Here is a 25,391-nt window from a genome sequence, read left to right as displayed (position 1 = left end):
AGTAGCTGTCATGAACATTATGCCATGGTATTTGACTCACTGACGTTATGCTGCAAAAATCATTTTATACTACTTGAATAAATTGATGTGAACACAATTTATATCTTGTGTCTGAAAATATTAGGTAAAAAAAAAAAACAGGCCGTAGTCCTCTTAATTAACTTATCTGCTAATAATTTTGAGGAATCTTAGTTAGACTGAGTAAGCTTGGTTGTAATCACAACCTTTGCGATGGCTTTGTATTTTCTGTGTGGCTGCAGCAAAGCATCACCAACATTTTATAAGTTCTGGCATGTGGGCAAACGTTATCATCACAGTACAGCGACGATCTGAGCCCTTCAGGCTCAAAACATGACAACTCTGGCCCCCAGTCTGCACGCTGGGTACCTTTACAAATCAACGCTGTTAACTTCAAAGCTCTTTGTAAGCCCTATTCAGTACTTCCTGTACCTCTCAGTGTTGGTTTTCCCCCAGAACAGCTATTCAAGTAGACTGTTGGCTCAGTAATCCCATGCAGCCATAAGGGACACACATGTGAACAGTGCTTGATTGGGTTGCAACACAAAAGAGCCACAGCAGGCTTCAATCAATGGATGCAGACTGCTGAGCTGTGCAGTAATGTTCCCTTTCTCTGTCCATTAGTTGGGTGAGTACACAAGGACAAGACACGAGTGCTTGGCCCACCTGCAGTCTGGTTGAAATTGAACAGCCTGAAACGTGGCTGTGAGTGGCTGAGGACATTATCATATTCTTTCTACATTGTTATCTTATAAAGGGGCTGTGCAGACACACCAAGAGTAGATTTCCATCCACCTCCCCACAAAAGGGATTTAATGTTAAACCATGGCCTAATTTTATTTAAAAGATTTCGAAAAAAAGGAATGCGATGCATGGAATGATCTGAGCTTCAGGAGAAAAAAGAGAAATATAAATGAGACTAAAGGAGATGTTTAAAAAGTTTTCTGATATAATTTAGAAACAGATAGGACTCAGGTAAGTATTTTTCACTGTACTTTACACCTGTCATTATATAAATTAGATGAGATAATATGGTCCAGTTTCTTTTAATCCTAACTGGAATTAGGAATCAAATAAATAATGTCATCCCAAAACACTATAAAAACATGATTGAAATTAAAGAATTAAAATCCTAGTACTTATATTTTAAACTTGCCCTATAAAATTAAGAAAAGAGAGAATAGCATTCTTAAAATGAAGTGACTTCACTATTTACAGACAACATAAGCTTTTTAGTTACAAGTCATACAAAAAAAAAAAACTGCTCAAGTTACTATACAATTGATGCTTCCAATGTGTCCAAAATCATCTCCTGCTTCTCAGGGAGTGCGAGTATCAATGTGGAGCACAGACACCAGAAACTATGAGGACGCGAGGCAAAAATAGACTGCAGCTACAGTAAGAGGCTAGTAGATCCTGAGTGCGTGGCAAGGCAGGAACCCCTGATGTTAAAAGAGGAGGTTAAAATAAGGAGTAATAAAGTAAGGAGGTTGAAATGTGGAGTGACTCCCACTCTGAAGACAAAAAATCTAGAATCTTTTCAGAGAGAACACTGAAGACAAAATGGTCAAATGAGGCTGTCAATACAAAGTGTTCAAAAACATGCACTTTTCAGCTCCTCCCCAACACAACTGTTCACTTATAGCATATATGGCTACAAGATTACATTTGATGATCACTTCAACTTATAACTTCCACTCAAAACAATGAACAAGTCATCAGTGGGCGAGTGGGTGAAGGGTATCTTCCATTCCCCAAGGGAGGGTTCAATCTAAAGGATTTTGACAGCCAGTCAACCGTACACCAATATACACAGACACACACATTTCATTCTGTCCCCGGCAGTGCTTAACGGTAAAAGGAGCACTTTCACGCCCACATAAACTCACAAATAGCATGCAGAGAGAAGAGTGAGTGCAGCTGAGATCAATGAACGGGGCTGCACACACGATCAGTGCTGTGTTCTGAATAAAGCTGCATGAGGAGGGGTCTGTCTGCCTGTTCACATACATGGCAGTAGGTCAAACATGTCGGGGCAGCTCAATGTTTCTACTATGATGAACCAGAAGCTTGCATAGCCTTTGTGTTGCAACCTGCTAAAATACTCTACGGATTTATTTAACAATAAGATGATTTTAAAAAAGTAGCAACAAATGGGTTACATTTTTAACTGAGTATGCATATAGAGTAAGTCAACAAAAGTCTGTAAACAGTGCACTTTGAGAGATCATTGGAACAAGTATTGAGCTTCTCTCTAGATTTTTGGTCACGTGAAGTGTTCTTTTTAGACCCAGTGTCGCTCTTACCCTCAATCAACTCATCCAAGTTGGTGATCTTCCTGCTGCCATCCACCGTGAACAAAGTGCGCACTCCTTGGGGAAGGTTCACGTTGTCTGACAGGGACCTCGTGAGCTCCATGAGCAGAGCATCCAGAGACCTGAACCGGTCGTGGGACACCGCGTACACCAGTCCTTTGAAATACTTGTCGCCATTGCGGTAAAACCGCACTTTTCGGGCTTTCTTCTCGGAGGTGAGGGACTGGAGGGTGCGCGTGCGGTAGAAACTACAGTGCGCGCTGTGCGCGGGGCTCTGGACCAGACCGTTCCCCCTGGAGCCGGACTGAGACCCGGAGCCAGAATTCGTCTTCGGTGTCCGGTGCGGCTTCTCTCGCTCCTCGAAGTGTTCGAATTCGATGCTTCTGCTCAGCGACATGTTCTCTATCCTGACCTTTCCTCCCTGGTTTCAGTCAAACCCCAAAGCAGGAGCAGCTCCGGGCTGGAGGAGGCTGAAGTACCGCTGCGTCCCGGAGAAAACAAACTCACACGTGCAAGTCCAAAGACGCCACGTCCGATCCACCAAACACGCAACCACTTACAACTGCACAGGCGAGTCCAGGAGAGCTTCAGATCCACTAGAAGCGAGTCCCAAACCCAGCGATTCCTCCACAGCAGCGATGATCCGAACACCAACTCCGGATCATCCGGTAGAAAACCTGTTCAGTAGCGACTGTCTGTCAGACATCCTAGTGAACCTGTGTTCGTCTTGGCAACTACCGAAGGGATTTCACAGGCGAAAAAAGAAAGGAAAAGAAAAGAAAAAAACTTCAGCGGTTCAGAAACACAATCCACCTCCTTCTCCCTCTCACATCCTTCCTCTCAGTGGCCACCGAGCCGTCAGACCGGTGGCTCGCCTAATGAGACGGAGGGGGGAAGCCTCCCAGCCTCGGGGTCCTAATGCTCTCTATTGTTCTGCAGACTGCCGACCTGAACAATCAAGTTTACAACGAGGGGCTGCATCTGGCATATCTGTTCTGAAGAAACACAAATTAAGTGCAGTTGTTTTTCCAAAACATCTAGATTCTTAAAAATGTAAGACTTCACTGAAGTCCATTGTGACTTGAATTTTCACATATTGCTCCTCCTAGACAGGTAGATTTTATTAATGTCCTTCTAAACTATTCCATGCATCAAACTATTATTATTATTATTAATAGCAGTTGTAAACAAATCACGGTGACAGCTGAACTGTAGTGGAGCCAGAGTGGGGGCAAGGGGGCGGTCGCCCCAGGGCCCACAAGGTCATAGGGCATGGGCCCCATTTTATGTGATGTGTTCGCATTTACTCATAAATAAATTATTATAATAAAATGTGCAGTGTGTGCCAGAAGGTATATGCGTATGATTGTGGGCTGCAATTTGCCAATTCTTACATTATGACTGTCCATGAATGCATCAGAGCTGTAAGCAGCGCTGATTGGCTGTGCGGCATGAACGAGTTTTTTTTTCTTTGCACTTGATCTGAACTCTTTGGAGGGAAGTTAAACAGTATGCTAAACACTATGCTAGCCGCTAGCAGTACTACCCAAAACCTAACATCGGAGCCATTGGTGAGTCAGTGAAACCTTCAAAAATATTATCTTTATCAGAATGCTGTGGTCTTAAACACCTGCCTACTTGAATGTGCCTTGTGTTGCCCTCAACTATAAGAGATCACCGAGTCTATTTTTTTTCTAATGTACATGAATTCCAAAAGATATAGATAGCTGTGTCTACATCTATCTGAATAGATTGTGTAATTTTAGACCAGCTGTGTTCATTTCATATTTAAACTGTATCAAAGATGGTACAGATTTAGCCCGTGAGTTGAGTTTTCAGCACCATGGACAGCGCGGACGCTCTGAGATTGACAGCTGTCACTCAGGCTGCATTTGTGTGTGTGCGTGCGTATGTGTATTTGTTCTTCAGAACAACTTTGTGAACTGGTTTGTGACTTTATTATTCTTTCTGAAGCATTTGGGTTTGCGTGGCTCAATAAAAGTGAGCATTAGTGGGCTGTTTGATGGTAGGATGAGGTATTGTTTGAATGGTAAAATTACTATCATAAGGGCCCGTCGAGAATGCTCCGCCCCCTCTGTACTGAGACCCACGCTCAGCCTCTGCAGCTAAATGAATAATTATCCTATTATATTTTTGGGAGGCCAGCAAGATGTTCCAGCTTCACCATGTGCCATATGAAAGCTGTCTTGATGTTTCAAATTCTGTACTGTGATAGAGAAATTGTCAGTTGTTGTATGATATGAGTTGGAGTTGAGACTGAAGTATCACACAGCTGGGATCTTCCATCCAACCATTCATCTTCTGTGAATTTATCTTCTGTCCAGCCTCATCATGTACGGGGTTGCAGACTCGCTGGGTGCCAATCCCTGCAAACTGTGTGGGCAGGACACCCTGGAAAAGGTCACCAGTCCATCACAGAGCAAACACAGAGACCTAACACCACGCACGCACGCACGCACGCACGCACGCACGCACACATACACACACACACACACACACACACACACTGGAGCAATTTTGAGTCACCTGTCAACATGCATGCTTGTTTTTGGACTGTGGGAAGGAACCCAGTCCTTTCATCCATTTGTCTTCACTACTATATTGCTTTGTTCAAGTTTGGTTCATATCAATTCCCAGCTGACTCTGTACTCTCAAAAATCCATCACAGGATGAATAGAAAGAGACATAAAACCACATACACTGACTTTTTCACTCACATATATGTATACCACTTTTTGAACCACCAACCTAAATACATGTTTTTGTGATGTGAGCAAAAACCCAGGGGAAAACCCATGCATTCAAAGAATATTAGGAACAGTGCAGATCACAATACTCTCATACAACTCTCCACCCACTCTCACAAGTAATTTTGCTACTATAACAGCCAGATTAAAGGTTGTTGACCACTCCGATCATCATAGCCCCTACAGTAGAATAATCTAACATAAGTTACACAACCTTGGACTTACACACCACAAACCTAATAGTAAGTAAATTAACAAAACTAAATTCTCAAAAATATGTTGAACACATTTTCCATCAATTTCACTTAACTCAAAAAGTCACTCATGTGCTTTAGGCATTCCAAAATTTTTAACCCACTCAGAGATTGACTGTTCCAATTTCCATTTCCTACAATGATTCAATTTTCTTGAATTGATTTTTGTATCATTATTACCATTATAACAACAGCCTGATACTTTAAAATGTATTTCATATGGTTTTACATTTACTTTTGCTTTACTTCCATACCCACATTTACAACAACAAAAAGTACATCCAAGTGAGTTTCAACTCTCCCAACAACATAGTTTACAAGCAATTATAGTTGTATAATATCAATGTAAAATTATGAAAGTATGTCTGCCTACAAAAATAAAACAAAAAACAACTATTGCCTCAAGAAAAAAAAATTGCTACAGAAATTCAAGATGCATTTTGTGAAATGGCACAACACTGCCGAACAACAACACTGTTGAACAATACCATATCCCTCCTCAATCTGAGATCTGACAATCATCTTACTGATATATCTACGTACATAGGTTTTATCTGGAAGTTGAGACATGTAACCCAAATAATTCACACAAAATTGCTATTATTTTTTTAAATAATGAAAACCACTGTCATGATGCTGACAGTGGATTTGAATCCAAAGTTATCATACTCAGTAGTCAAGGCTTCAAGAATTTCCAGTTTTATCTCATCCACTCTCAACACCTTTGATGATCTTGTCCAGGAAAATAAATGTAGACAACCAAAAATCCATTCTGTCCGGCCACATCCAGGAGATCCCCTTCACCCCCCAACAACATCTTCATTTGAGATCCTCTTCAACAAATCCGTTTAAACAAGATCCATCTGACTCCACCTGAGTTGCCCAATGGCACCCCAGAACTTCTCAGAAACACGCCAGCAGATGGTGGTGCTGGTGTGGTAAGAGCTTTGTTCGTGTCTTCGCCACTGTCCAGAACATTTAGTCTGAAATCACATGAAACAGCAATACAGCCAATAATCAACCTTCAGGCCAAGGATGTCTGATAACTGATACCTTTCTAAACATTTTAATCTTCAATAATAGTGTTTGATCGTCAGTGACTAGTGCACATGTCCACTAACAACTCTCCACCCAAGTTTAGATTGAGCAGTCGTGGCTTCTGGGTCGTCATATATTCGCACTTGTTCCTATTGGAGTCACTGCAACTAAGCAACATGAGAGGCCTATATACACCACATTGCTAACTCAGTGTGAGAGCGGGAGGAACCTAGCAGCTTTGACCCCTGCACCAGAATTATGTAGAAGTTTCTTGGAATCAAACCAAGCAGGTACTTAAGAGTGAGGATTTGTCATCTGGATGCCCTCTCAGAGAAGGAGTGATACATTTCTCAGTATGTCCTACAAACTCCTAAACATGTATTACCGGTATTTTATTCAGTATATCTAAGCTTGCAGTCAGATCTTTCTTAGAAGTGTTGAAGTCATTATTCTTTAGATTCTTTTTACATTTAATCTGTATGTTGAAAAGCACTTTAAAGGGATCCTTGACAAGTAGAGAAATCAGTCTGACTGAAAAATGACACCTTTTTCTCTATTGATGCTGTTTAATACCATCAGCAGTCAGTTTAACTAAGGCACTAGAAAACAGCAATTAATGTAGATAGGCCCTTTTGAGACATTCTTATTTCTTTAGAAAATCTGTAAGTGGCTTAGGTGTTTAGAAAATCCACATATTGGATAGAACACCCTGCCACCATGGTGCTACAGATGACCCTCTAATATAATGGTACCTATATGGGTAATGCAACCAGAGGTTCCTGGATAAACAAAGGCAATGTGACTTGGAAGAGGACTGATCTTATTCTCCATGATCCACTTCAGTAGTGGAGACAGTCATTTTCCCCAGTTTCCCAGGAAGCCACACTAAAAGCCACACAGCTCTGCTCAGCTACACAGCTTTACCGCTTGTTTAAAGATTACACATTCTACAAGGGCTAACTAATCTTCTTCCAGTAAGCTTCCTTTATTATCAATATTACATGATATTGGCAGTCTGTCTTTGTAAGTTTGATTCCACTGTTATACTTAAAAAACAACAACAACACAATAATAATAAAAGTCAGTGAGAGAGTGTGGGGAGACTACATTGCTGTTTGTTGCAGCAAAACATCCAACCATACTCAGTTTTAGGTGGGTGATCTTCATGTTATGTCTGATTTGTGTATTTCCTGAAGCATCTCAGGAATTCTTCAACTGAATTGCCGGGTGTGAGGCTGCATTACAGAGCAGTCTTTGAGGAAGGAAGTTGCTCAAGCAGGAACATAGTTGTCTTCCCCAGCAGAGGAAATTCCTTGATATTATGACAAGGCAGAAACTCCCTCAATGACTAAACTCCCTCTCCTTAAAAATATAAATAATACAGTTGAGAGTAAACTTTAAGTCTCCTTTGTCTTTTTCCTTTAGATGTTTTTTTTTTCATTGTTTTGAGGAAAATTCTTTGACAATATGTTTGAAAATGCAATATAATCCATTCTTTAGGAAACAATGTAAAGAATGTGATCAGCTGCAAAACATTTTAAGCTTTGAATTGATAGTCTATAAGTTGTTTATTTTAAAAAGTATATATAAGGTGCTTTGGGTATCTTACAGTAATCTACGTTATGCGGTACTTAAAGTGAAGTATTTGTGAAGTGCTGTGTGATTCTCATTAGTGAGAGACAAAGACAGCAATTGTAGTAAAATTCTCATCATAACCAGGCAGTATGCCATTTCCTGAGCTCCCACAGCATTCACACAAATTCTCTACAATGAGTCATGAGGGCCAACACTCGTCTCGCAGCAAAATATTTTTTTCTGATTCTGGATTTGGAGGCCTTTCTGTTTTCTTTATACTTATGTGGGCCCATCACATTGGATGATGTCTTATAGACGATGGATGGAGGCCAAAAGTGTTTGTTGAAACGAGGTCTGACAAACATTGTATTTGTTATCTTAGAACATCGCCACCATATTTCCAGTGAATGCTTTGAATTTCAGTCACTGTGTAAAAAACTGAAGTAAACAAAGAAATTCAACACACTGAATAGCTGCACAGAAACAGATAACTCTCCAGAAACCAAAGGAGAGTTGCGCCAGAGCAACTGAAGTAAAGAAAACCCCTCTATCTCCCTCTAGTGTTCAAACTTTACCATTTAAAATATGTTTCAAACTCCATTCCCTGCATGCGTTCCATGTCTCCCTGCTTCAACGCAGCTGATTGCAATGAGGCTCATTATCAGGCTTTCTGCTGAACTTGGTGACTCATGAGATTCAGGTGTGTTCAAACAGGGATAAATGGAAAACATGCAGGGTTGCGGCCCTCCAGGATCTGAGTTTTAGACCCCTTTAATGTACATTTAGCTTTCCATACAATGCATTCAGTACTGAAGAAACAAACATGTATCCATATTAATGACATTCAGATGTGTTTGCAACTCTGAATGATAAATCCTGGTGATTTTCTACATTGAGGATGTATTGCATTCAGGTAAAACTGGGCATTACAGAGTGAATTGTAATTGAAATAATTTATAATGAACAGCAGCCTTTATTATAGTAAACAGAGCTGTGAAGAGGTTAACAGGCAGCAGTCCAGCTTTTCTCTAAAAATACTTTCAGTAAAACACTGCTGAACAAAATCACTACTGACCCAATGTATTGATTAGATTAAAAACTGAGAATTAGATGCTAATACGCCAACACTTTCTGCACAAGCTCTTAGACCAAAGGCCATGGCAGAGTATCATGGCCACACATTTAAAGGGTGCTGACTCTATCATCGGCGTCTTCACACTTGGCTGCAGACGGCACCAGTGTGAACTCGAGTTTCAGGCCCAGTGAAGCTGAACTACATCCCTTGCAGAGCTGAAGGGGTGCAGTTGGAGTATTCTGCTCTCTTTGATCTGGAATTGGTGAAACAGTGCAGCATGTTGGCAGAGTTAAATACTACTTTGAAGACACTGGTGGTGGGGCTAGAGACCACTGACTTTTGACCACGATGCAATGCAATCTTTGCTGCTTATAACCGTTTGAGACTCTGTTCAACCGGACCTCTTCTGCCCTTGGTCTTACCCATGAGCCCACTAGAAAATAGTAGAAATGGTAGCAATTTGATATTATTAACCTGAACTAGGCTGTAAGGGGAGAGCTTCAATGTGTCTCCTCAAAAGGTGTTTTTTATTAATTCATTCCACATAGATGCTGTTCTCATTATTAGTCACCTCATCTGAAGGCAGTTGACCTTTCTGCACCTTAAACAGGGCTGGTATATTAGGATCACAGGAGCATACCAAGCTCTCTACACTTGCAAAGTGCTTATTCCCACAAGATTTACCAATCCAGAAACACCAATGAGGCGAATGGATGAGTCTGAAAGAGAAAACATGAGAACATACAAACTTGATACAGGACAGCTCCAAGCCAATAAATTAAACAGATCTTTTTTTTTTTTTTTTTTTCCTGTGAGGTCCTCCTAGATGTAAAACCACACACACACACACACACACACACACACACACACACACACACACACACACACACACACACACACAACAAAATAGCTTGAAACAACACAAGAATGACTAAAAACTAAAGAACTCATGCATTAGTGTTTTTCACCTGCATTTGGATTTCAATGCAATGCAGCATTTACAGTTGATCAGATCTCCAGGTAAAACCACAATACAACAAAACAGTGTCATAATAGTACCAACTAATGGTATTGAAAACTCAGTTATAGTGAATTATTCACATTAGCCACCGGCAAAAACGACAAGTCATTGGTTCTGTATACCTGAGGGTACAAATTTAATGCTCAAGATGTATTATAAACAATGTTATTTAACGTGCACTCTGCTCACATTGATAGAGCAAATACGTTTATACTTTGCCAAAATAAAAATACTAAAGGTGTCAGACACTGTGGTTCAGGTTAGAATACCTTCTGAAATGAGGGGCTTCCACTTCCAAGACAAATTGAATTATAGCAGGTCATTTCAGGTTTTACACCGTTTGGCAGCACTGACACTCAGGGGCCATGTTTTCCCACAATGACCCAATTCTCTCACATGCTGTTAAAGGTAGAGCAGCTAATACTGCTGCCAGGTCAGCTGCTGCGGTAAGCGAGGAGGGGCTGCAGGGCCTCGGTTCCACTCACGAGTTAGGAGGTTTGGAAACTAATACCTCCCTTTCCACCTTCCACCTTGAGACAGTCTGGAGAAGAAAACAAAAAACAAAAAACATCCTCACAGGTTAGTACACTAACATTGAGTAATCAAAAGGAGACATTAAAGTCACCTAGGTTTGTTGAGTGATCATTTCTTTGAGTTTCTGTGTCATAATTTCACGGTTTAAAAGCAATAATCTGAAAAATGTTTAATGAGAAGTCACACACCTAACACTGCCTTCAAGGTGTACGGCCTCCTTTTTTACGTTTCTTTTTCCTTTGTCAATAAGTTGATAAAAATCATGAGACAGTATGAAAAGAACTGTAAATTCTAACAAAATTTTGAATGCCATTTTTCATGTATAATGTCAGACTGGTTAATTAGAACTATTTGGCTGTTTTTAGGGGTGCATGGCTCAGCAGTATAAGCTCTGTGGACTCACACAAAAACTGTTTGTGATTTGAATCGGTCGGTCAGTGAGGGATTTTGTTCACGGAGTTTGCGTTTTCTGCAGCTTGGGTTTTTTTCCTCTGTACACAATCCAAACAGGCTGTGCTGGTTTTGTTTACTTGTGCCTCTCGATGCCCATTGATAGGGAGTTTTTGGAGCAACTCCGAGTACCAGGAGAAAACACATATAGACACAGAAAGGATATGCAAACACCACACTGAAAAACACAGCCTGCACTAGTATATTGTACATTAACAAGTAAATATCCCTCAAAATATGACAGAAATGTCATTGACCTTTGTCTTTAAAAAGGTTTTTGTTTTATTTTTTTTTCCAATTTGGCCACAAGGTGGTAATCTAACACCTCCTTTCCACTGTGCACTGCAGCTTACTTCAAATGAATTGATTTACTTTTCAGCTCAAATTCCCATGCATTTAACATTTCTTTTTGATCATAAAGTGTGAATGAAGATAAATATATTATACACCTTTTATACACTTACAACTTTATTGGCTGCACACATTAAGGAGTATCACATCCATGGACTCACTCATCAAGAATAAGGATTTCATGAATCGAAACACTTTTCTCAGATGATAACATGAAAAGAAACATGTATGCAATGAAATTAGCAGGAAAAATTATACTTGGGGGAATTTTTAAAAAAATAAGTGGAAATAGGGTTTACAGAAAAATGATCGGAGGTGAGCTGAGTGAGGATGGCACGAGGTATTTCCAAAAGACTTTTCAGACTCAAAAAAAAAAAAAAAAAAAAAACATCACAGGGCTCAGGATAGGAGAGGAATAATCTCCCTAACATCAGTGGAAAGACTAGAATTATAGAAGAATATGAGACTGTGTTAAATAAGTGAAATGTTAAAAACCATACCTTCTCTAAGTCAGTGAATGTGGATTAAAACTCGCATGGTTCATGACCATCCACACAATCGTCTGACTTCAGACCACCACGCCGTGCTGTTGTGTGACTCCACCTTTTAGCCTTTAACTGACATGAAACATGCTTATTTGGAGTTTTTGTTGCAGAAAGGCACAACTTCCTGATCAATAGCATGCTCCTTGAGTCCTCTGCAGGGGCAAAAAAAACATCTCGACATTAATAGCACTGTTAATCTGTCAGTGTCGGTGGTGGTAGATTACATTTGGAGAGGTCATCACATTGAACAGTCAAAACTAATCGAGGCTGACACATGTCAGAACGAGGCATTGCTCGGACCTGATCTCATCCAAGACATCCTGCTCCTCCCCAGAGAAATCACTGGCCTCATGGCCTCTCTGTTGTGAGAAGCTACATGCAGCCATCCATCAAAGGCATAAGTACTGTACACACCGGCATTGATCTGTCATAAGACATTGGCTATTCAGAGGCTCCATTGTATCCAATGTTTGTGCTCAAGTGGCCGAGAAATGCTACACCTGCTCTAAAATCTGTTGATATAATACCAAAATATAAAGCGTTTTTTTAAATGGATGATTTAAACTTTGTGCAAGTACTGACTTTGCTATTATTGAACAAATAATTGATTAAGTTTTAAGTTTGAAAAGGGGAAACATGAGGAAAGGATTGCTTAATGTCACTGAGACCAGGGATCTGCAATCTGAGGCCCTTTAGCCTCGAATGTGGCTCCCTGGTGGCGCCACAAAAGTATCTGTAAATTGAGGTTTTGTTGAATTTGCTTCACAGCAAACAATCTCTCTAAAAGACTCTTATTTTGCATATTGAGGCCACAAATATGACAAAGTCTGCAACATTTGTTAAGGTAATGTTGATTGTGTGACTGTAATGCTGGATGTTATGTGGACAACAATGAAAAACCATCATTGTTATTCTTAAGAACTAAAGCGCTAAGAGAAATGTGTTCAAAGCAACCTAAAGTATAGTTTTGGTATTTCTGTTTGGAAAAGCTTATGTATTGGTTTAAAATGGTGATATCATCATGTTTAAAGATAGAAATGAAATGTGGTTTCTTTTGATCTTTGTCATAAACTTAACATTACACAATATTACAGTTAGACATGGTTATCTGTAATATAGATTAATTTAAAACATGTTTAGCCTGCTGTCACAGGATGATGACATCTTGTGACAAAATGAAAACCTTGAATGTTAAAAACTATATTTAACTCTAGCACATGTCTGAGATTTCCGTCACACACTGATGACTCCATTGCAAGTATTAACTGTGCTGTTGCCACCCGCTTTATGACAATAACCCAACGAGAACTGTGATGCATGGTTTCACTGGTCACTGCATGTCACCACAGATCGCGCATAAAATTCACAGAGATGTGTCAGAAATTAGCATTGTGAGCAGTTGGGCATTGACGGTTGTCTTTCACTGTGAATATCAACCATGGCGCTGGTGAATAACTCCTTTCTCATCTAATCTTGTCACAAACTCCTACAGACCACTCTGATGTCAGAGCCAGTCTCCAAGTTCATTCTGCCACCCGAGCACGTGTGCCGTTAAAATACAGCCGTTTTTCGCTCAAACGACCCATGCAAGCCTCATGAGAACAGTTTGCTAACAAATATCAATCATCAAGTGGTAATTTTGTCCTCAGTGAACATTATCACTGGCCTTGTGTGCCGCAGTTTCATAAGAAACATCAGTATATATGCAATTTTGCAGGTATAATTGATTAATTTGCATCTTGAGGTTTATGGTTATTTGTTTAACTTGAGGTTGAATTTGTAGTTAAACTCCAGAGTAATTATATGAACACTTAAGTAGAGAGTGATCAGAAACTGGTGTACAGAGATCACGGATATTGGCCAATACTCAAAAGAGGGGTTATAATTGCAAACATCTCACATTAAAAGTCATTTAAAATGTACCACCTGTGTTATGGTGTTTACAGAATTTTATTTGTTACGTGTTTATGCAGCGCTTAAGTGGTAATAGCAACATAAGGTGTGAAAGTTAACTACATCTTTTAATGCATAATGAACATAATGAAATCGCTTGCATAGCTCGGCGGCTATGGCTGAGGTGGCAGAGCGGCTCCGTTTCTTATTGCAGTGTGAGAGTTTGATCACTTCCTTTTTAAACACTGAAGTGTCCTTGTGTAAAACACACTGAACCAAAAGTTTCTCATGGTATACAGTGAGCACCTTTGCATGGGAGCTTCGTCACCGTTGGTGTGTGGGGTGATGTGTAATTGCATGAGTGAAACAGAAAAATGTAAAGCACTTTAATTTTGAGTGCAGTTTATGCATCACTGCATATCTCCCTAAGTTCAGCTTCAAGCATGTATTTTAATGAATATAACAGTTCCACTATTCCAGCCGAGGAAAGGCTGAAGTCTAAAGCACAGCAAGACAAACCACAAATGAAATTGACACAGATAAAATGTTGCACATGCAAGTATTTAAACACCTCACAATAAAAAACAGCATATTAATACCACACAAAGGAGAGCGCCCATGGCTGTTGATATAGTTTGGTTGTTGTTGTGAACACTTATATTCAGAATATTCTAAAACCTGCATTATCTGCAAATAGACTGGAATGAGACGTGTGTAGTGTTACATATAGAGGGGAAACAAATCGCGCATATATTGAACCTTTTCTCTCAGCTCAAAAACACTGACTACTGCCATAATGTAACAGAGTTGAAAGTGTAATCAATAGATGGCACTGTTTCCCAGGCCTTGGCCCCCAACCATTCCTTCACATTTCTCTCTCTCTCTCTCTCTCTCTCTCTCTCTCTCTCCCTCCCTCCTTACTTCTCTTGGGAGCCTATAGTTGCTCTATCGAGAGCCCACTTGAAATGTTCAACAGACTCTTGGCCAAAGTATAACTGGAGCCATTTCAAGCACCGTCCTCAAGGGATTAAAAAACATCGTTGCACTTATTGTTTCAAAATATAAATGAAAAGTGGATAATCGGTTGCCGTGAGATCGATGATGGCGCTCACAAAATGTAAAACCTATGAGAGATGGCAGACAGCTCTGCAGCATATTTGCTAAATGCTGTGACAATTTTGAGATCAGAAAAGGTTCTCATATCGCAGGCAGGATATGATGTATGCATATTTCTGTGCATCTTCTACATAGTCTCTATAGTTTTATGTGTATCTTTTACATAGTCTTGTTTATATCCGTGTTAAGTATGGTAAGGTAACAGACAGCAGCTACAAATCTGACTAACTGCTGCCATTTCTCATATGTACAGCAGTCTAAACTGTTTAATGTACATTCAACAGTGTTTGGAGGTTTAAACAGCCTGAGTAGACACAGAATAAACCATTAACAAACTGATGAAAAAGATTAAGTCTACTAGCCTCTAACTGACCATTCACAAACTCATATAGACATATAGTTGCACTACACCTCCAAATCTTCAGTGATTCAAGAACGCAAGGAATCAAATGTTGATTTTTGCCTATCTTAATAAGAATTTTCCACACAGAATAAAATAATGATTTCCACTGGTGTCCCTGAAGATGATCTACCTGCAAATGATTGACTGCTGCTTGAAACTTTGCAGTAAGATTAATTAGAGGGATGTGTGGTGTTTGATTAATTATAGCATTGATCAGAGAAAATGAAAGAAGAGTGGAGAGAGAGTGAGAGAGTTTTGATTGATGAGTCAATGTGTTACCTACGAAAACTGCCTGAGATCACGATATTCTCTCTTAAACCTTGAAGCTCACCAGCTGCTTCTTCTTTTCTTGTGTTTGTGCGCCTGAAGTCTGCAAACGCTGTTCGGTGTGCTTTGGTTGTTCAATGTTTTCCTGAAATACAAGAATAACAGGGTTTCAAATAGTGGAGCAGCCACTTGGTTCACATGGGAAGTTACACCTGGAGCATGAGACAATCACAGCCGTTGCTAGGTAACGGGTCTCCTCACAGGCTTTGCTGTGAGCTTCCTGCGACCCAGGCTTTGCTCAGTGAATCATTCCCACCACGACAGTGAGTGGACCATATATTGTAAAAAAGCCTGCGTGTGTGCGTACATGTGGGTGTTGTGTGTGTACTCACGGCGGCCGAAGTTCATCGCCGGGGCTCACAGAATGTAGGTCTTTTTTCCACTATGGACATGGAGATTGTACACATTTGAATAATTTTTCCATTCAATTAGTTGGGAATAACGAGCTATGAAGTAAAGTGCCACTAAAACTGGCAGTAAGGCGTTAGTAACTGATTACTTCTGTGAACTCAGAAACACAATTACCAAAGTTTAAGTGGCCTTACTCCAAACTTTAGTCATACTTTTATACTTAAAGAGATTCAGTCTCTCTCTCTCTTTCTCTCTCTCTCTTTCCTGCTCACAAGCGGACTGTTAGCTTAGGCTTAGTTACTATTTAATTAAACCTCTGCGTGTTACAGTGTAACAGCTCAAAGCAAACATCCTTTCATGGAGCCCCTCTGCTGCCGTCTTCATGTCGGCAGTCTGTTGCTGCTTCTCTTAATCATTCATTCAGAAGTCCTTTCATTTTCTAAACGGTTAACTTTTAGTGACACGTCCAGGGTTTATTGGGTTCTCACCCAGGTGCTGCTGGGACTGGTTCCAGCTCCATGCAACCCTGAACTGGAATAAAAAATAAAGACGCTTGGATTTTAATAAATGTCCAAATTATCGTGCATCTTCTCCCGAATAGTTGATGTAACTTCTGATAAACATAATGGGTGGATTTGCGATTTGACAGACCCATGCAATGCTGATAGATTAGCTCATGAATCAGAAACACTATACGACAGTAGCAGTTACTTTACAAATCCACTTGTGGATTTTTTTACTTTTGGTACGAGGGAAATAACTACACTATATTTTTTGAAAAACAGCTCTCTAATATTGCACTAATCTTATGTAATTTGGTCAACATTGCCATTATGTTGTCATGCCACTTACTTTAAATGAAACCTACATGTTTCTGTACCTGAAGAAAATCCAAGTGTGGAGTCATTCCATTCAGTTCTCCTTCTCCAGTATTCTTCTCATACCTTATGAAGCATACGTAGGAAACCTAGATGAGTTAACAACCATAATAATCATCTATTAAAGTCCAGTTTCTGTCTGGAAGCTTTGCCTTGGTCTCAGTAAGAAACTATTGGCTACTAGAAACAGTGCTAATGCTAACGGGAAGAGTCTTCACTGTGGAAAGCTGACAGCTTTTACTGAGCTCTCCTCCCTGGGCCCTTTTCCTTCAGAGAATTTTGAGGAGTGGAAACTTTCTCTTCAGGTAAGAAATGTTTGCTAAAGCTGTCAGTTTATCACTTTGAGTTTCTCTCATCTCTGCCATGTAGAGATTGCTGACTTGAAGAGGTTCATACAGGAAAAGATCTTGTGTTAAAGGGTTGGGGTTGGAGCCGTAGAGCCATGAACACAGGAGTTTCATCTATCTTTCCAAACACATGCTGTCTTTTGGAGCAGTCCTGTTGTCCTTCAGCCTCCATCCTCTTTGTCTCTTCTTAAATCAGCTGCTTGTCTATAGATTACCTGTTCAGTAAAAACAACAAAGGGTTCTATAGGATGTGCAATGGTGGGTTCCAGTTAAAGCAAGGGTCCCTGCTCATTCCAGGATACCACATTATTGAATTTTAGAGTCTGGTACAAAAATAGCAAGTATTTGCACGCATTTTTGACTTAGTTGGTCATCTTGGACTAAAAATGTGATTTGAGTGAGCACGTTGGCAGCCACCTGAAGTAATCAACCGATAATGCTAATAACAAACCCAAAACAGGCCTTGAGTCAGAGGTACACGGCATTATTTACATATTTCAGGTGGCTCACAATTTTTGTACACTTCTTACAATCAAGGATTTCACGAAAATGTTATCAGAAACAGAAGTTTGTTGCTTACAGCTGTTTGCACAAGTGTTTCTCTGAGTTAAAGCACATGCAGCAGCATCTCTGTGTATGTCTCCAAAGCCAGGCATTTATGCATGAGGCAACAGGGCTGTCTTTATTTACATATTCCCCACATGAGGACAGAGTCAGTCAGGATGCAGAAGCCGATGAGATTGTGCGCTTTTTCTTCAGTTCAGACAGGTGAACAACCGCAGAGGAAAGTTTGTCACACAGCAACTACTCTCAGCCCTGAACTCCACCTGTCTTTTTTCCCCACTGCATCGTGGACGTACTCTGTTTATAGCAACTTTTAAATCTAAATTAATATATATATATATATATTAAAAAAAAGCAATAGAGTGTGTTACTGTCAGTACTGAAGCACTGATCTCGTTTTTACTAGTATTGCATGGTTAAATTGAACTTTACTGAAACTGTGCAATTCTGCGTAGACAAGTTAGGAATGACAGTTTCTTTTGTTGGGAAAATTGCAGTTAAAGTTCTTTGTAATTTCCCCCCATTGCAGTGTCACACTGCAAAAGTGGTGTGAGCCCACTCGTCTTCTATAGGTTGCTGTAACCAACCTAACATTTCAGGGGTCTGGAGCAAAACTCACCTACGTTAAGGGAGGAGGCAGAAAATACCTTTGCCCATATGTGAAACAGCCATTAACTCCTCAGAATGATTTACCAGTGCAGTTTGCTGCTGATTGTTTATGAAAGATTATGGAAGAAACAGTTTCTCAGCTGGCAAGCTGAAGTGGATTTTATCTGACATTAACACTGCTCCGGGCAGCTGATGTCTGTATTTGTGGGTAGACTCTAAAACATTTCACAGGATTATTGTAAAAATGAGCATTTGAAAAAAAAAAACTTTGACCATAATGTGATGTGTTGCAGAATGACTCAGTGTCACCATTTGAGGTTAAAAGGTAAATATAACAGTCTGTAGTGTTATAATACTGTTGTGAAACGCAGCAGGTTGAAGTGAATAGGGATCTCACTTAATTTTCTAAATGCTTCAGCTACTCATTAATCTTGTCTAACAGGGTAAAAGAAGCTCATAGTTGGTTTGTGAAAGGACTTTTGTTGAAAACACCTGGAAACAACTACGTTGAGCTTAGTGAGACTGAAGCAAAACAGCAACGCTGCGAGCGTAAAAACAAAACAATGGTTTGAAAAAAACACACTGAAAAGCCGAGGGAGACTACAGATCTGTGTGATAATGCTCCATGAGTGTGTCACTGTAATCCTTGCTGATTAGTTGGCCTCTTCAAAATGAGATTTTAACAAACACACCAAGACCAAATTAATTTGTGTTCTGGTCAATATAAAAACTCTGGCCTTTATTTCATCTTTTCGGAAATAAATGCAGTCAACTGAGGTCATTGTTGGCAAAGTTTACAAGTGTAAAAGAATATATAATCTGTGATAAATCTCTGAGTAATGAGCAGATATTGGCTCTTGTTTTGGAAGAGTGCGTCTCTCTTCGAGTCAAATGAATGGTTTATGATGATGGAGACGACAGCACTGAAATCTGCCCAAATGCCTCTCCGGCTCTGCTCAATAGTGTTGTTTTCCTCTCCTCATCAGTACCAGCCATCTGTTGCTCATTTCATATCCGTCCATCCCATTTTGGCCCTGGAACCTTACATGTTTTGAAGCTTAAGGGTTAGTGTTCGAAACATTCGTTTATCCATTTCAAATGAAGCTCGCCATAATCAGAACATTTTAAAGTGATGCTGCCTTTTTAATGACCCAATATTGAGCAAATGACGCAAATGTCTGTAATCCTACTATTTTAAAAGTTTGCTCGAGTTCAGTGAATGAGTAAATCCATACACCTGTTGTGGAACCAAGGGGCTGTGCTTGAGTTTGAGCTGCTGAGTTCCTCCTGGCCTTCTACAATCCAGATCTTCGTGCACTCTTAACTAGATAAAAGTATGATGGTATCAGTGTGTCTCTTTCAGTCATCGGGAAGTGTTTTGCACAGAGTCAGTCCCTCCAGGAAGTTGCAATGCTGCAATTGTAACAATTAAAATTCAACCAATCTCCGTGAATTCTGGGCGACCTTGATATTTTATCAAGTCACAGTGATCTGACAAAATTGCAAGGTCACACAGAATTCATGGAGATTGGTTGAATTCAAATTAATTGATGAAATTGTAGCATCGCAACATCCTGGAGGGACTGCTGAGTGAATTGCTGAGAGGCTTTTGACTTGTTAGAGTTATACTGCTATGATAGGAAACACTGTTTACTGAAGTAATTGTCATGTTTGGCAGTTGTATCATTGATGTGCAATATGTTTAAAAGAGGCAAGTTGTTGCATGAGTAACTTATTTCTATGTTTATGACCTATGCCACTAAAAATGAATTGCTAGTAGTACTTCTGCCCTACTTAGAGTATGCATGAACTTGACTAAAATATGAAAATTAAATTAGAGCAATATTGCAAGGGTGAGTAGTTGGTGAACAGAATATAAATATGCATTTTATTAAAGCACATTTTTGTTGTTAAACTAAAAAAATTAAATAATTCAAACTGTGATTACATTAATCCATAATGAATGTTATAGATATGTCAGTTGCACAGATTCAATATACAGAAATGTTCACTTTCGTGGTAAAAATCCATATTAAAAACCTCTAGAGAGCATATTTTATATATTTATTTATAGAGCAGCAATTGACAAATGAATCTTAAAAATAGAATTTCTGGATTAAATTGGATTTTTTTACATGGTGAGAGATACACTGTGTGAGTTTAAGGTTAAGTTATGTGTTCTTGATCCAAGAGACAGCTCTGAGATATTTAATTTTAAGTCTTGCAGAGTAAGCAAGAGAGAGAATATTTATTTCCTGGTACAGTAAAAATAATTGAGCAGAAGCTTCATCCTTTTGTAAATCACTAATTACAAATGCTCAGATATGTCAACGGACATCTCTTCTAAATAACCCAATTCACACCTTTGATTAACTAGTTTTCCAATAGTTTTGCATGAAAAATATTACATACAGTAAATACAAGTGGATGAAAAACATCTCGATGCATCTTTGTAACAGATTTCTCTTTACTGTCCTTGAACTCTTTTCAGACGGTGCATCCTAAATTTGCCAAAACAAAGTTATATTCTCAGACATCTTTTTCTGTTTATTCATTCTGAAAAATTGCTGATATTATATCTAAATTTCATGTAGCACTTTGGCGAGCTGCTTTGGGTTTACTGCTGTTGTACACCCGCCATGACACACAGTCAGGTGGGCACAAACATTGAGTGTCATAACAGTAATAAATCTGACGAGCTGCTGTTTGTGTTTGTTTGTAAAGCATATAATATATTACACTTCTGCACATACAACACGCCACCCCCCAAATATACAGTTTGAATTATTTTCAAACCAAGGTTATGCAATCTTTTTTTTTGGCCTTTTCAATTTTTCTTTGTCGTTATTCAATCGACAGTAGATTCAGGTTTACTGCTGGTGTTTGAGTTGTGCTATGAGTGGAGCACCCTGCCCGTTCTTTAAGTGTGACCGTTTGACCCTTCAGTGCCAGTTCTTGCATGTTGCCTCTTGTGTGTGTGTGTGTTTGTGAGTGTGTGTGTGCATAAAGTGCTATATAAGTGAAGACTCTGCATGCAGACTTACACACTGAAAGAGGAGCTATTGTCCATCTGTAAAGACACAACTGAGTAGACAGAGATCTAGAACGTGAGTGAACTGTTGTGACCACATTTTTGTTGTTTAGTCACTTATTGAGAAAACGTCTTGTTCCTTTCTTAGCAGTTTTTACTTTGCACTTTGTTTTTAGATTTTTTTCCTCTCTTACTGAAAAACTCAGTAACCCAAAGTTTAAAAAAAGCATAATTTAGTACACAGCTCAATTTCAATTCAATTCAATTCAGCTTTATTTATGAAGTGCCAGTTATGGTCGTTTCTAGACACTTTTACAGAGAAACCCAACAGATCCACATGAGCAAGCATAAGCGACTGTGGAAAGGAAAAACTCCCCTTTAACAGGAAGAAACCTTTGCAGAACCAGGCTCAGAGGTGGCGGCTTTCTGCTGTTCCGGTTGGGGTGAGGGGACAGAAAGAGAAGGAGATAGGACAGGCAGCTTCTTGTATCTACATACAATTCATATATAAACACAGGGTACATAGGTTACAAGAGGAACAATCATCAATGGCATGTAGCAATACAATGAAATTACAGTAGTACGATGAGATTACATTGAAATGAGAGAAGGAGCAGAACTGGGAGCCGGTTCCACAAGGTAGGAGCCCGGGGTTCAGTAAACGCTTACACCCACTGGGTCCGGGTTACCTCGATTAATCAGTGGAGCAGCTGTTTTGTTTGATGCCCAATTAGAATTGCACCCATTGAATCCAGGCTGTCTCAATGGATCAGCCGCGATTGATGTTCTGTCTGCGATCCCTCAAGCACGGCTCTAGTCCACCTAAGAGACAGCCTCCTCATCCAGGGTTTTGGCGTTCTGACTTTTTGGTCTTCAGCAGTGGAAAGAGAGAGAGAGGGGGAGAGATCATTTTATTTCAATTGAAGTGGACACAGGTTCACATATTTATACAATAAATCCACAACTCATTTTCCCAACATCACCTTACAGAACAGTTACATAATAGTTGAGAGAGAGAGAGAGAGGACGTGACCCCTAACTGTAAACTTTATTGAATAGAAAGGTCTTAAGCCTCGTTTTAAAAAACCGAGACTGTGTCAGCCTCCCTTACAGACACTGGGAGCTGGTTCCACATAACAGGAGCCTGATAGCTAAAGGCTCTACCTCCTGTTCTACTTTTAGAGAACCTAGGAACCTCCAGCAGACCAGCACTCTGAGAACGAAGCATTCTCCTGGGACAGTATGGGACTAATAGCTGTTTAAGATATGATGGGGCCTGGTTGTTCAGGGCTTTATAGGTTAAGAGGAGGATTTTGAATTCTATTCTAGATTTAACAGGAAGCCAGTGAAGGGAAGCTAATATTGGGGTGATATGTTCTCTCCTACTGGTTCTTGTGAGAACTCTTGCTGCAGCATTTTGAACGAGTTGGAGACTTTTTAGGCAGTTATTGGGGCCTTCTGATAACAAGGAATTACAGTAGTCTACTCTGGAGGTAACAAATGCATGGATTAATTTCTCAGCATCACTTTGAGTCAGCATGTTCCTGATTTTAGAAATATTACGCAGGTGAAAGAAGGAGGTCCTGCAGACCTGTTTAATGTGGGAGTTAAAGGATTAGTCTTGGTCAAAGATCACTCCCAGGTTCCTCACAGTGTTACTGGGAGTTAAAGCAACACTATCTAGGGTCAGTATTTGATTAGATCATTTTTCTCTCAGGTGTTTTGAACCAAATAAAATGAAGTCTGTTTTATCTGAATTTAGGAGGAGAAAATTATGACTCATCCAGGTTTTTATGTCATTAAGACAAGCTTCTAATTTGACAAGTTGATTGGTGTCATCTGGTTTCAGGGATAGGTAGATCTGTGTATCATCTGCATAACAGTGGAAGTTAAAGTTAATTTCACACTTAGTTTTTTAAAATGATGAGATCGGACTGGATTTCCTCTGCTAAAAAGTAATCTTCTCTAACTATGGGTTAATGGTGGAGAGGAGTTTGAGTGAAGCTCCAGTGCTCTTAAAATGAATCACAGTGTTTGTCCCTGTACTTTACCAATAATCTCTAAGTTTGTGTAACCCGGACTCACTCCAAACCTGCATAAGCCTACTGAAAAACTGTTACAAGCTTAAAAGTAAAAATGTCTTGATATTTTTTTTTTCTTCGCAAAAACTCAGTACTGCCTTGTAATGTGTCTTAAAATGTCTTTGCCCAAAGACCTGAGTTCAACTCGCACTGGGCAGCTGTGGCTCAGTTGTTCTCTGGAAATTGTAAGGTTGCACGCTCCATTCCACATCTCTTCCTCTGCATATGTATGCGCATGAACGTGAATAACAATGTAAAGCATTTCTTGCTTTGCTGGACCAGCAGAAAGGTTCCACCCACTTACATACCCAGCTCTGCTGCTCATCCCACAAAAGACATGCGTCTTATGTATCACCATATACAAATACATAAAGAGGTCTGAAGTGTTGGAGGACAAGTAAATAATCTTTTTTAACACATATGTCCTTACTTTTTGTGAGTGATCTATAATGTGTCCTTTGTGGTGTGGGTCATGTAAAAAATTGACACGACTTGAGCAAGCTAGATGAATACATTAGTTTGTAATTTGGATAAAATGACACCGCCAGCTGCACAGTAGCTGGGTTTACATGAGACACATAAGGTGATCCAGAGGACTGCTGCTGATTTATCTTGGCCTGGGACTCTGTTGTGGTGCTACAGTTTTGGCACAGCTGCTCTCGTAAAATGTTTTGCTACCCCCAATAAGAGTTCAGTGTTTTACTGTGATTAAATCCCCCAGGCCTGTTTGCAGTAAAAAATCTCTCTCTCTTTCTCTCTCTCTCTCACACACTCTCACTGTCTCTCTCTGTCTTTCTCCAGCTCGCTCCCTCTCCCACACGATCGCTGTGCTCCTCGGCCTCCCTCATCATTCTCATTCTCTCCCACTCTTTACCTCTCGTGACCTACACACAGGGAGACGTGGGTCATTAAGTTCAAGGCTGCGCGCCGGCTACAACGGTCTGGTTAAAACCCTTGTAACTGTCTTTAGCTGAAGTCACGGAGTGAAATCACAGAGCGATTGTAAACAGGTTTTCATGTCAAATGGCATGTCTGCATTACTGGATTTATTCATCGCTCCGGCCAAAGTATCATAGGGGATATGCGATTGACCCTGTCTGACTAGTAATTTTTTTTTCGTTTAAATCAGTGACAAAGATATTTGCGAAACTTCCAGCTTGACTGGTCAACAGTTTGCCATCCACATTGAACCGGCAACAACAAAAAAAAAAACATCGATCCTGGTGATTTTTCCTTCAGGCCAAGGTTTCTGTTTTCAAATCTTTATGAACCCTGACCCTGCAGTCATAAACTTGCGCTTTTTCGCTTCACAACAGGAGGAAACCTGCTAGTTTGTGTGACCTTATGACCTTTGTCTTAATGGCACTATTCGACCACATTTTACTTTTTTTGCCATAACACACCTCTCATTGATATGGTTCAATGACTCTGAAAATACCCACAAAATGTGGAGATTGGTATTGATGTAGAACTGCCCTTTCGGTGCTCCCTTGTTATAAAGTGTTTCTTTCAAACAACCTGAAAATATATTTTTTTAATTCAGTGGAGCTGCCCTGCAGACATCAGAGCAGAAATCTGCCATCCCTCATTTACCTTGTTCATTTTGCCTGTTTGCTCGATAGAAGTGGTGAAAAAATAAGATTTGCTTCAGAGGTGACATTGCTTACATCTATTTCATTCTCAGCCATTAGGGTTAGTTTTGGCCGCCCCAGAAACTTGAGTATCAGTAAAAAAACACAAATGTGACCTCTTTTTTCTGGACTCAGGCTTTCTGTACCTTTCTCTTGTTACTCTTTCCACGACTGTATGACTGACTTCATTTAGCCCACATTTGTCCTTTGACTATG

The 25,391-nt window shown here is 39.9% G+C and overlaps 1 protein-coding gene across 3 annotated transcripts in view; it reads right to left on the bottom strand.

The window, feature by feature from the left end:
• Positions 1-3,171, bottom strand: part of dclk2a (doublecortin-like kinase 2a) — a 39,550-nt gene extending 36,379 nt beyond the window's left edge. For all 3 annotated transcript variants that reach the window (XM_030093835.1, XM_030093836.1, XM_030093837.1), the window contains exon 1: positions 2,325-3,171. In XM_030093835.1, coding sequence (XP_029949695.1) covers positions 2,325-2,730 — 406 coding nt within the window. In that variant the 5' untranslated portion in view covers positions 2,731-3,171. The remainder of the gene's footprint in view (positions 1-2,324) is intronic.
• Between the last annotated feature and the right edge of the window lie 22,220 nt (positions 3,172-25,391).

This window comes from Salarias fasciatus, chromosome 6 (assembly GCF_902148845.1).
Source record: "Salarias fasciatus chromosome 6, fSalaFa1.1, whole genome shotgun sequence".
Lineage (NCBI taxonomy): Eukaryota > Metazoa > Chordata > Actinopteri > Blenniiformes > Blenniidae > Salarias > Salarias fasciatus.
Note: the sequence above shows the minus strand (reverse complement) of the source record. Positions and strands in the feature narration are given on the sequence as shown.